The following is a 13,152-nucleotide window of genomic DNA, read 5'->3' as shown; positions in this document are numbered from 1 at the left end:
ACAGCTATTTATAAAGGTATTTATCCAATTTTTTCTTTGACTTATCATACACCTGTAAGAATATTATTTATCGTGACTGACTAACAAAATAATATTATGTTTCTATACTGTATAGACTACTTACAAGTTGTGTGAAGAAGCCGGTCTCCCTGGGTTTCTCAGAGTATCGCTCATACTGGTCCAGACTGTCCTGTAGCTTCAAGGTCAGGGTGTCATAGCTGGCCTTCACTACCTCCAGCACCTAGCAACACAGGGAAATGAGTTTTTTCTATCATAGCATAAGACGAGATGGTACATAAATACCTTGTTGACAGTAAAAACCCTTAATCTAATGTCAACCCATTTTTTTGACTTCTGAATATGTTAACACTAAGATTTGTATAATACTAGGTTTTAACATCAATAAGTGTTCTTTATATACACGATAACCTTCAGTTCATTTTGGTTAAATAAAATTCTTATATAAACTACCCATATGACCCAAGTATGACTGGTTCACCTTCTGTTAACCTTCCTGTCAGCCATTAAGAGCCATGTTTTCACCCTTTACCCCTTAGATACGTATCTTCACGCATTTGAAGTCCCTTAGCAAGTTATATTTAATTTAAGATCTTTATAACTAGAATCAAGTTTTTTAGGCTTAAATTTCAACATTTAGATACCGATGAGCAGGAAACAACATAAAACCTGTTCTGGTTTTATGCTTTTTGCACATGGCCATTTTTTATTTGCTTCTGATTGGGAAAGGGTAATTGGTTTTTAACAATTTAACTACAATAACCTATGTAAGCTGAGTGTTATTTTATTGCACACATTAGCACTGTGAAAATTGCCTGGGTTCCAGGAAAACAGGTCTTAATGCATGTTCGGGGAGTTCAGTCTACACAGCTTGATCTGGGGTGACACTTTCTGCACATGCAGTAAGTCCCATTTTCCCCCAAGATGGGCTCAAATTTGTTAGAGCTAAATTGTGTGTTGTGTATACACTATAAAAGCTTTTATATATATATAACTGACTACATCCATTTACTTTACACAGAAGATAATAAATCAAGCTTCAAATATCACCAAAAAAACAATATAGAGTTTTTATTACATAATGAAAATATTTAAGTGGCAATTTTTTCCTTCTTCATTTTCTAAGAAGTATAATATTCTTTTTATTTGTTTTAACAAGAATACTCCACATTTTAAAATATGGCTGTATTTTGACAATGGCTTTTACTGCAAATGTGTAGTGATTTTATCTTTATCCCAACAATCATTATTTAATGATAAAACACATTGTTTTAAGCGATTTCCAATGTTCATCAACATATCTACCTATTACTAATAAAATCATTCGACCAGAAAACACCACACTTTATTATTTATGTTTATCCCTTTTTGTTTAAAGTGAATTCCACTGTACATAGAATTGTAAGTAATGTTAAAACAAGAGCACTGCCTTGCGGGTGCAGACCGCTCATCTATTTTCTTTTTAAAGGTGAAGGGACTCTCATTTTCAATCACAAAGGAGGGAGGGGTGGAGTGAAGAGGGGTGCATTGTGTGGGGGTGTGGACATTTATTAAATTATCTTCCAAAAATGCGAAAAAAAGGGGAAAAAAAATCGGGGGTGGGGGGGGGGGTGGTGGGGATTCTTGGGTGCGATGGTTGGACAGTATTTCAAACATAAAATAATAAAAATAAATATTTGTGTTTTTTAACCGTTTCCAAAAAATAAATTGGGGGGTGAGGTGGGGGGGTATAGTGTGAGGGTGTGGTGGTAATTTGAGATGATCTTAAAAAAAAAAAAAAAATTATGGGGGGGGGGGGGGGGGCGGATTCGGGTGGGGGGAGGGGGGGGTGGGGGGGGGGGGATTCTTGGATGCGATGGTTGGACGGTATTTCAAACAAAACATAAAATAATCAAAATAAATAGTTTTGTTTTTTAACCGTTTAAAAAAAATTGGGGATGGGGTGGGGTGGGGGGGGTATAGTGTGAGGGTGTGGTGGTCATTTGTGAGATGATCTTAAAAAAAAAAAAAAAAAAAAAAAAAATAGGGGGGGGGGGGGGATTCGGGGGGGGGGGAGGAGCACGGGCGATGGTTTGGGTGGAGTCTATTGTGGTATGTCAGGTAAGAGTAGTTTTGTCAAAGTATCAATCAAATCTAATCATAAATAAAGAAGTTATGGCAATTTTAGCAAAATTTAATAATTTGACCTTGAGAGTCAAGGTCATTCAAAGGTCAAGGTAAAATTCAACTTGCCAGGTACAGTAACCTCATGATAGCATGAAAGTATTTGAAGTTTGAAAGCAATAGCCTTGATACTTAAGAAGTAAAGTGGATCGAAACACAAAATTTAACCATATATTCAAAGTTACTAAGTCAAAAAAGGGCCATAATTCCGAAAAATGACATCCAGAGTTATGCAACTTGTCCTTTTACTGTACCCTTATGATAGTTTGCGAGTGTTCCAAGTATGAAAGCAATATCTATGATACTTTAGGGGTAAAGTGGACCAAAACACAAAACTTAACCAAACTTTTAATTTTCTAAGTATAAAGGGCCCATAATTCCGTCCAAATGCCAGTCAGAGTTACATAACTTTGCCTGCACAGTCCCCTTACGATAGTTAATAAGTGTTGCAAGTATGAAAGCAATAGCTTTGATACTGTAGGAATAAAGTGGACCTAAACGCAAAACATAACCAAATTTTCAATTTTCTAAGTATAAAAAGGGCACATAATTCTGTCAAAATGCCAGTCAGAGTTACATTACTTTGCCTGCACAGTCCCCTTATGATAGTTAGTAAGTGTTGCAAGTATGAAAGCAATAGCTTTGATACTTAAGGAATGAAATGGACCTAAACCATGGTTCAATCAAAAATCTCAAACCTAAATTCAAGCACTTTTCAAGGACTTTTTAAGGCCAAATTTTCATTTTCAAGGCCGAGAACCGTATGTTAGTTTCCTTTAAAAAATGCATTTTCAAGCCAGATTAACACAGTATATATAATTTATTTGCTCTAACACATTAAACTAATTTCACAATAAATCATTTGTGTTATTTCTAATTATTACATACACATAAATGTTATCCATCCTTAACTCAATGAGTCTCACATATGTATTTACTTTTTAAGGTTATTACAAACAAACACACTGTCTCTTTATATGCTCACATCAAACAGACTAGTTCATTTCATTTAAACAGAAGTCAGTTACTATAACATTTTGTATTTCACAGGGCTGTTGTTGTTAATGTCTGTTTTAGATTGCACAGTTTTAACAATAGCACCTTCCTGTTTCACCAAAAAGCACAATGCAGGACCCCTGTTTGCTTCTCAATTTCATGTTTTCTTTGTGGGTTTCCCCTTTATCGTGGCTTTTCAAAGCGCTTTCACCCATTCCCCCCGACACCAATGGTCTTTATATAGACCCAACAATGTGCTTTTCAAATGTCAATTGTTTTCTGTTCCCAGGAACATTCATAAGTTTCGCGCAAAACATAATGATAAACGTCATTTTGACAACTTCTTTATGACCAGAAAATAGCGCCATGAATATTCATGTTTAAAGAATGTTGACGTATCGTATAAGTTGTAATTATTTAAGCATTTTTCTGCATATCATCGGTGTTTATGACCAGAAAGTAGCGCCAGGAATATTCAGTTAACCACTCTGGTTTGAAACGACACTTCCCCATCGCTGAATTTTTACTCGCGAAAATTGATCACAATGGCGAACCTCTGACGTAGTACACATAATCTGTGACGTGTACACTTAATGTTTCGTACGAAACTTATATTTTGGTACATATTTTTTGCGCGAAGGAATTTATGATAAATTTTCGTAATATTTTCCTTAAGAACGATTTAAGTTTATGGCGATGATAAAAGTAATTTTGAACAAAATAAAAAATTTCAAGGCTTTTTTACACGAAATAAGTATTTTTCTAGCACTTTTTCAAGGCCAACCTTTGTTCAAGGGCTTTTCAAGCCTAGGACTCGTTTTCAAGCACTTTTCAAGCCCTGTGCGAACCCTGTAAACACAAAACTTAACCAAAATTTTCAATTTTCTAAGTATAAAAAGGGCACATAATTCTGTCAAAATGCACGCCAGAGTTATCTAACTTTGCCTGCCCAGTCCCCTCATGATAGTAAGTAAGTGTACCAAGTTTGAATGCAATAGCATTGATACTTTCTGAAAAAAGTGGACCTAAACGCAAAACTTAACCAAAATTTTCAATTTTCTAAGTATAAAAAGGGCACATAATTCAGTCAAAATGCACGCTAGAGTTATCTAACTTTGCCTGCCCAGTCCCCTCATGGTAGTAAGTAAGTGTACCAAGTTTGAATGCAATAGCATTTATACTTTCTGAGAAAAGTGGACCTAAACGCAAAACTTAACCGGACGCCGACGCCAAGGTGATGACAATAGCTCATAATTTTTTTTCAAAAAATAGATGAGCTAATAAAATCATTTGACCAGAAAACGCCACACTCTCTATTAGTCAATTTTATCGTATACCGCTGAACCCTATCCCACTTAGAAGCAAAGTGAAAATGGCTATGTACAAACAGCAGAAAACCAGAACAGCCTGCGAGTAACTCGCAGTCTGTTCAGGTTTTATTCTGTTTGCTGCTCATCAGTATCTAATGGTTAGAAATGAAGCCTTTAAAATTGTATTTTAGTAAGAAAGGTATTTAATTAAATATAACTTTCTAAGGGACTACAAATGTGTGAAAATATGTATTTAAGTGGTAAAGGATTACCTGTTCCTCTGTCAGAGATGACAAGTGGTTCGTAGCCGCCCAGTTGTCTACCTTCGGGGTAAAGTGGTTAATAATCGCTCTGAAAAACAAGGAAACACAGTGACTTAACCCATTTACTACTAAGATATGTATTTTCATGCATTTGTACTCCCTTAAAAAGTTACATTTAATTTAATACCTTTCTTACTAGATTTAAGTTTTGAAGGCTTCATTTCTATCCCTTAGATACCGATTAGCAGCAAACAGCATAAAACCTGAACAGACTGCGAGTTACTCGCAGGTTGTTCTGGTTTTATGCTGTTTGCAAAAGCCATTATCACTTTGCTTCTGAGTGGGAAAGGGTTAAGTAAAGTTCATCTTAAGTTTATCTTTTATCATACATGCCATACATCCTGATTTCAGCGGGACAGTCTTGCTGACAATCTATCAACAATAAAGATTCAATGAGTTTGTCAGTCTCTCATGCTACAGCTTATGACCATGGCTGCTAACTACTATTGATGGACATATTGTTATTTTAATGCTGCCTCGAAAGATTCTGCATTTGTAATTAATGGCCTAACAATATTGATATACTATGCATTTCACCAACCCATATTTACTGGTAGATCAGACTCACAGTGTGCAAACAAGCGTATGAAATAAGCTATTTACATACAGACAAATGCATTTTGATCATTCTCTTAAATTAGCTTTAATTATATTTTTAGCTCAGTAGCTTGTTCATTATGCATTCAAGTTTACTTGTTTATTTGTTGTTATAATTAAATGAAAACAAAGCCCAAAGCGCGGACATTGGCTTATGTGTTGATGCATGTTCAATATAATTATCCACGTCCTCATTGGACGTCAATTATATCGAATCTTAAAAAAGATTTAAAAAAACATTAACATACTATGAAACCATTATTCCTAGGAACTTAATTTTCATGTATTTTACGGTTCTGTGGTCAGAAACATTATAGCATGTATGACTGTACATAAATGTTATACAAGCCTTTAAAAATAACAACAAATAGATGTCAGTAGAAAAACTTAATTACATATTCAAACGAAACTGTATGAATATAATTTTTGAGTGAATTTAACAGCCTTATCTTAAAAAATTGTGACACAAGATGTCTGTCAGCAACTTGTCGAGGCTATTATGGTATTATTTCTAAATGAGTATGATACAAAACTGCAAGTGTACGACACATGTGTAAGGCAAAATATCTCTTAACAAGGTGATGTATGTTACTTAACAAGAGAACCGCATAACGGGTGCCAACGTTCGGCTGCGGGTGCAGTTTTGAATAAATAAAAGCCTGTCAGAATATTTTTTTTAGAGGTCACTGTGGCATTGACCTTTGACCTTGTGACCCAAAAATGGGTGTGGCATGTAGAACTCATCAAGGTGCATCTACATATGAAGTTTCAAAGTTGTAGGTGAAAGCACTTTGATTTTAGAGCCAATATTCAAAAGGTTAATAAAATGTTAAGGTTTTAGCACGAAGCGGACGGCGGAGACACGACATGACTAGACGAGCTGACTATGACAATACCTTGGGTTTTCTCTAAAAATTTGCGAGCTAAAATTGCAGATTGAATGTGAATGAATGGCCTGGACAAGCTGTATAATGCAAAAATTCGACCCTTGGTCTTTATGTTTGACCTTTACCTTTGAGCACAGGTTATTCTATTGATATACCATCAGCATATTGTATTTTGTGTGTTACTGTGAATCGTCAGGCTTTAATTTTCATAAATTTCGTATGTCGACCGATCGGCGAATTTAAGATCCTAACGAACAATCATGCTCTATGTTTGAACAAAAACAAAATTGAACAATATTTTAAAACTATACCGTAGACATGAGGCATTAAATTCCAACATAATCCATGCACACATTCACTGCTGTTTCGTAATCAAGATTAATCCGGTTTTGACACAAAGGGATGTAGATTACACAAGGTACTTAACTGACACGTGACACTTCTTTAAAACGCGTGTGCATTACAGCTGTATCGAATGCGTTGACTTCGTTTATGTAGAATGGTAATGAATTAGCGCTAATTGTTTATAACTTTATTACCCATTAGGTGCATTGTGTTTTTCAGGGGTGTTGCATATTAGCCATCACGCAGCGAATGCCGATGAAAGACAATAAACCAAATAAAAAGATGACGATGTGTGATCAACATGCGTATTTATCACAAATTGATAATGAATATTTTAATTGCTGTTTGTTGTTTGATTGTTTGCGTTTAACCACACTTATTACTATTTTATATGTATCAATTTATTTATTTTTAAATTATTGACATTATTGATTTATATACCGGTAGTTTACTTTTTAAGAACAAACACACACATAGAGTTTCTAATTTTAATGTTGATATCAGAAAAAAAGCATTTTATTTGAAAAAAAACACTTAACAAACTGGAACCTCTTTCGTATAACACAAACAGTTTTAAAACGGTATTGACAGCATTTTAATAAAAATCATACCAACTAGAACACATACCCAATTGGCAATTGGCTTCGTTGTTTCAAACACTCGTTAACGGTTATTCGATCCCACTTGTCCGCTAATCATAACAATGAACGTGTTAATGGCATACATTAAGAGGGTCCATTACTGTCCCTTGATAACAAAAGACTAATTAATTGGCATGTGACAAACATGCCCCATATTCTGCAGTGATTCTCAAGTGTGTTCCCGCATTCGTACCACGATTTTTCGCAACTGCGATTGATCGCGAATATGTATTACACACAATTCGGATATTGACTGACGCATTTTTTAAAATTCAAAATCAGAAATCGGCGAATTTAAGTGCTGACGAAATCGTCATTTTTATAAAAATGGCGAAATTTTGTGCTGTCGAAAATAAATGGTTTCACAGTAAGTAAAATTGTATGATAAATAATGAAAGTACCGTCAGCATTGTGTAAAAATTTGACACTTTTTCTCTTCGAGCGAGATTGACACAAATGAAATGTCTGACATGCTTTATCAACAGGACAAACATTTTGACATAGATTTTCAATTTAAAACTTCATGACAGATTTTAGCGTTACAATGCGGACAAACTAGGTCATTTGCAAGCATGCACTTACACTGAACCATCATGACAACCATCTGTAAGTTTACCTGATGTTCACGCAACCATCTGCAACCTGATGCATATGCAACAATCTGCAAGTTTATCTGTGTTCACGAAACCATCTGCAAGTTTACCTGATGTTCACGCAACCATCTGCAAGTTTACCTGATGTTCACACAACCATCTGCAAGTTAACATAATGTTTGTGCAACCATTTGCAAGTTTACCTGATGTTCACGCAACCATTTGCAAGTTTACCTGATGTTCATGCAACCATCTGCAAGTTTACCTGATGTTCACGCAACCATCTGCAAGTTAACCTGATGTTCATGCAACCATCTGCAAGTTTACCTAATGTCCACACAACTATCTGCAAGTTTACCTGATGTTCACGCAACCATCTGCAAGTTTACCTGATGTTCACGCTCCCATCTACAAGTTTACCTGATGTTCACACAACCATCTGCAAGTTTACCTGATGTTCACACAACCATCTGCAAGTTAACTTGATGTTCAAGCAACTATCTGCAAGTTAACCTGATGTTCACACACAACCATCTGCAAGTTTACTTGATGTTCACACACAACCATCTGCAAGTTTACCTGATGTTCACACACAACCATCTGCAAGTTTACCTGATGTTCATGCACACATCTGCAAGTTTACCTGATGTTCACGCAACCATCTGCAACCTGATGCATATGCAACAATCTGCATGTTTACCTGATGTTCACGCAACCATCTGCAAGTTAACCTGATGTTCACGCAACCATCTGCAAGTTTACCTGATGTTTACACAACCATCTGCAAGTTTACCCGATGTTCATGCAACCATCTGCAAGTTTACCTGATGTTCATGCAACTATCTGCAAGTTTACCTGATGTTCAAACACAACCATCTGCAAGTTTACCTGATGTTAACGCAACCATCTGCAAGTTAACCTGATGTTCATGCAACCATCTGCAAGTTAACCTGATGTTCACGCAACCATCTGCAACCTGATGTTCACATCACCAATTGCAAGTTTACCTGATGTTCACACAACCATCTGCAAGTTTACCTGATGTTCACACAACCATCTGCAAGTTTACCTGATGTTCACACAACCATCTGCAAGTTTACCTGATGTTCACTAGGTGGTTGATGAGTCTGGATGCTGACTCCCTATGCTCATTATCACTGGTGGAGTAACGCAGAGCTGAACAAGGAATGAAACATCAGTTGTACATTTATGAACTATTGAATCTTCTATGAGTAATTGAGTATGGGTTGCATGCAGCAATCTTTTATGAGATTTGAATGAAAATGTAGGTAGGCACTCTGAAAGCAAGGTGTAAATTGTTGACAGCCATATCTTCCGTTTTATGTTTTTTTACACATTCATGTACAGTCACCAAGGATGCTTGACGGACGTATCCAAGGTAACATGATTGTATTAAATAATTGAAATATAACAATTGTCTCACACAATTTAAGGTTGCAATCATACAAAACAATTGACATACAACCAAAGCCTTTCTGCTATCTTTATAGATAGAATATAACTTTTACCTGGATATTTGGATCACAGAATTTTCTTTTAAATGTGGGATATTTAAAGATATAGTCCTATTATCAAAATTAAATTATCACTAGAATACATGTAGGCAAGGCCAGTAGTTGGCATGCAGGTCTTGATGATTTCTTTAACAATGGCTAAATTACAAGTTTCATTGCTAGTGTAATCATTTTCAAACTAAAACAAGAGGGTCATGATGGCCCTGTATCGCGCCACTGCTGAAAAAAAAGGCTTAAACAAATATGCTCGGCATGTGCAAATACTTAAATATAGGCCCTATTTAAGCACATGTACACTTTTGAGACCCCCTTGGCTGGGTCAAATTTAACCCCAGGGGCATAATTTGAGCAAACATTGTAGAGGACTACTTTATCTCACTACATACGAAATGTGGTAGCCCTAGGTCCTAGAGTTAAGGACAAGAATATTTTAAAAGTTTTCACAAAATAAGCAAGATATAAGCATATATAATGTTCAATTGTGTGACCCGCGGGTCAGGATCAAATTTGACCCAAAGGTTGAACAAATTTGGTAGAGGACTATAAGATGTTACTGCATACCAAATTTGGTAGCCATAGTCTGAATGGTTTTTGACAAGAAGATTTGTAAAGATTTCACAAAAAAGGCGCTTTATAAGCGTTTATTCAATTTTGTGACCCCCCGGAGCAGGGTCAAAGTTGACCCCAGAGGCATTATTTGAACAAATTTGGTAGAGGTTTACTAGATGTCACTACATACCAAATTTGGTAGCCCTAGGCCTAATGGTTATGGACAAGCAGCTTTTTAAAGTTTTCACAAAGAAGCCCCATCTAAGGGTATGTTCAGTTTTATGACCCCCCGGGCAGGGTCAATTTCTTGAGATTCCTCAAGTCAAGACTACTAAGTATGGTATTAACAGTTTCCGGCATGCGGCTTCAGCTCTATGGAATTCCTTACCAGAAAGCTACAGAAAAGCTAGTAACTTTAACCAATTCAAAAGCTTTATGATGCACTGGAATGGCAAAGAATGCAAATGTTCTGCCTGTAAAATTACTTAGGAACAATTCTCTCTGGAGCTGCATGCCACACTGTGATTAGTTGCTTTTGCTATCTTTGCTTTGCTTATGTATTATTATTTTATTTTGGTTGCCTGTGCTTGCTTCTAGTTTGCATTTAGTTGTTTCTTGCTTCTTTTTGCTTGCTTATAGTTTGTTCCATGCTTTTATTCTGTTTTTGTTGTGAGAAAGCTGCTGATCAGTTCATCTCAAATCTGATTCGAGGTGATATTTGTCTTTAGCACTTTTTTATCTGTCGCACTTTTGTGTTTCTTTTTGAATTCAGTTTCTTACGTTGCCGTCTTATTGCAGTTTTTAGACCTACTTGCAGGTCTAGGTCAGCAGCTTCCTATATTATGTCATACACTGACTCTGCTGCAGGTCCACCTTTATGTGCATGATTGTGTTGATAATACAGTTAGCTCCTATATCAAAGTCCTTGACTATTTTATTCTATTTTTTCTATTTTATTTATGCTTTGATATGATTTTGACAAGCTTTTGTAATCTATTGAAATTATATTATGTCATACACTGACTCTGCTGCTGGTACATCTTTATGTGCATTATTGTTTTGATAACACAGTTAGTCCCTACATCAAAGACCTAGAATATATTCTAGGTCTTTGCCTATATGCATGCCTCAGTCTTTCTCTGCCCCCACTTGTGCAATACCAGCAGGAAAGTCAAATATTGTCAAATTCAGTTCAATGCTGCATGTATTTATTGTCCCCCGGGGCAGGGTCAAATTTGACCCCAGGGATAAAATTTGAACAAATTTGGTAGAGGACTATTAGATGTCATTACATACCAAATTTGATAGCTCTAGGCCGGATGGTTATGGACAGAAAGATTTTAAAGTTTTCACAAAAATGGCCTTATATAAGCATATGTTCAATTTTGTGACCCTCGGGGCAGGGTCAAACTTGACCCAAGGCGCATAATTTAAACAAACTTGGTAGAGGACTATAAGATGCCACTACATACCAAATTTGGTAGCCCTAGGCTCAATGGTTATGGACGAGAGAATTTGTAAAGTTTTCACAAAGTAGATAGACCCTATATACATGTAAGCATATGTTTAATTTTGTGACGCCCAAGGCAGGGTCAAATTTGACCCCAGGTGCATAATTTGAACAAATTTGGTAGAGAACTATTAGAGTTCTCTACATACCAAATTCGATAGCCCTAGGCCCTATGGTTATGGAGGGAAAGATTTTTAAAGTTTTCACAAAATAGGCCTTATATAAGCAAATTTTCAATTTTGTGACACCCAGGGCAGGGTCAAATTTGACCCCAGGGGCATAATTTGAACAAATTTGAAAGAGGTTCACCCCAGGAACATTCCTGAGAAATTTCATCAGAATTGGACCAGTAGTTTAGGAGAAGAAGATGTTTAAAGGAAAAGTTAACACACTGACGGACGCACGCACACACACACGACGGACACAGGACCAAGACATAACCCCTGCTTTCCTCTGGCCAGTGGAGCTAAAAATTGCTTTCCATACCCATGGAATAAACATTCCTTTTCCGCGGAATAAACTTTCCATACCCATGGGATGAACATTTCTTATCCATGGAATAAACTTTCCTTACCCATCGAATAAACATTGTCGAAGACTTGATGCATTCGTATAATCTCATAGTAGAGTTCATCATAGCTGTTGGGGTTGGGAAGGAATGTATCGCCATATGTTATAAACAGGTTGAAAATGTTCACAATCTGAAATGAAATATTACATAGATTTTTTTTGGTCATAAATATACATGTATTTTAGAATGACAACATTTATATTTTTATAAAGAAATATAAATTGTTATACTCAAATTAGAATAAAGTTGCTGACTCTCATAAGAACTTTTCACATATACATTGGCCCCATTAAACAAAAGGCTTTGAAAACAGAATGAAAATGTACTGCTATGGGTTCTGTTTATTTTTTACAGGTAGTAAAGATTGTTCTTTTTAACAGATAAAATAAAGTTTTTTCTTTTATACCTAATGATAAAATATTACACTTCTGAAATAACAGCAGTGTAATAAACAAATTGTTATTTTCACCGGTGAAAATATCACATTTTCGGAACTCCCTTATCTACTTTGAGATTATCATAAATAATTTTATAAATATTTTCTACACTCTCAAGTGAATTAAAATTGATATTCCACCGAATCCAACAAATGTGTTACTTTATGCTCTTTCACCATGTATTTAGATTGTAAAAGAGTTTAACTGGAGAATTTCGCTGGTATAATGATGTCATTTCGTCATACTAAAGACGTGATTTTGTGTTTTGAAATGTATTGAGGCATGCCACGGGAGAAATGGTAACTTTTCAGCAAAAGGGAAACAGCTGTTAAATATTTTCTTGAAAAAGGGACATAAAAAAACAGAAAATTTGTTCATGTCAGTGTAAGATTGTTTGTTATTTCACTTGTGATCAAAGAAAAATAATATTTTCACTCGTGGCTGCACCACTCATGAAAATATATGTTCTATGATAACTCGTAAAATAAACAATCTTACACTGACATGAACAAATATACTCTAAAACATATGTTGTATGAATGACAGCTAGAATTCTGCTGTGATGTCTATAAGGGCATACTGAAGAAAATTCTGAGCCTTTCTTTAAATCTGGAAAAAAAATCACTTACGGTCCACACTGATCACCCCAAAACTTCTCAAATTATATTCTGCACCAA

The 13,152-nt window shown here is 35.7% G+C and overlaps 1 protein-coding gene across 1 annotated transcript in view; it reads right to left on the bottom strand.

Annotated features, from left to right (window-relative positions):
- The window catches only part of LOC127858970 (armadillo-like helical domain-containing protein 3), a 40,077-nt gene that overhangs the window by 3,747 nt on the left and 23,178 nt on the right, over positions 1-13,152 (bottom strand). Inside the window, exons 21-24 of the mRNA XM_052396356.1 lie at positions 12,042-12,168; positions 8,974-9,049; positions 4,760-4,838; positions 125-241 (exon numbers count right to left, since the gene is read on the bottom strand). Of these exons, the coding sequence (XP_052252316.1) occupies positions 125-241; positions 4,760-4,838; positions 8,974-9,049; positions 12,042-12,168 (399 nt within the window). The remainder of the gene's footprint in view (positions 1-124; positions 242-4,759; positions 4,839-8,973; positions 9,050-12,041; positions 12,169-13,152) is intronic.

Source organism: Dreissena polymorpha, chromosome 14 (assembly GCF_020536995.1).
Source record: "Dreissena polymorpha isolate Duluth1 chromosome 14, UMN_Dpol_1.0, whole genome shotgun sequence".
In the NCBI taxonomy this organism is placed as follows: Eukaryota; Metazoa; Mollusca; class Bivalvia; order Myida; family Dreissenidae; genus Dreissena; species Dreissena polymorpha.
This window is presented reverse-complemented; position numbering and strand designations above follow the sequence as displayed.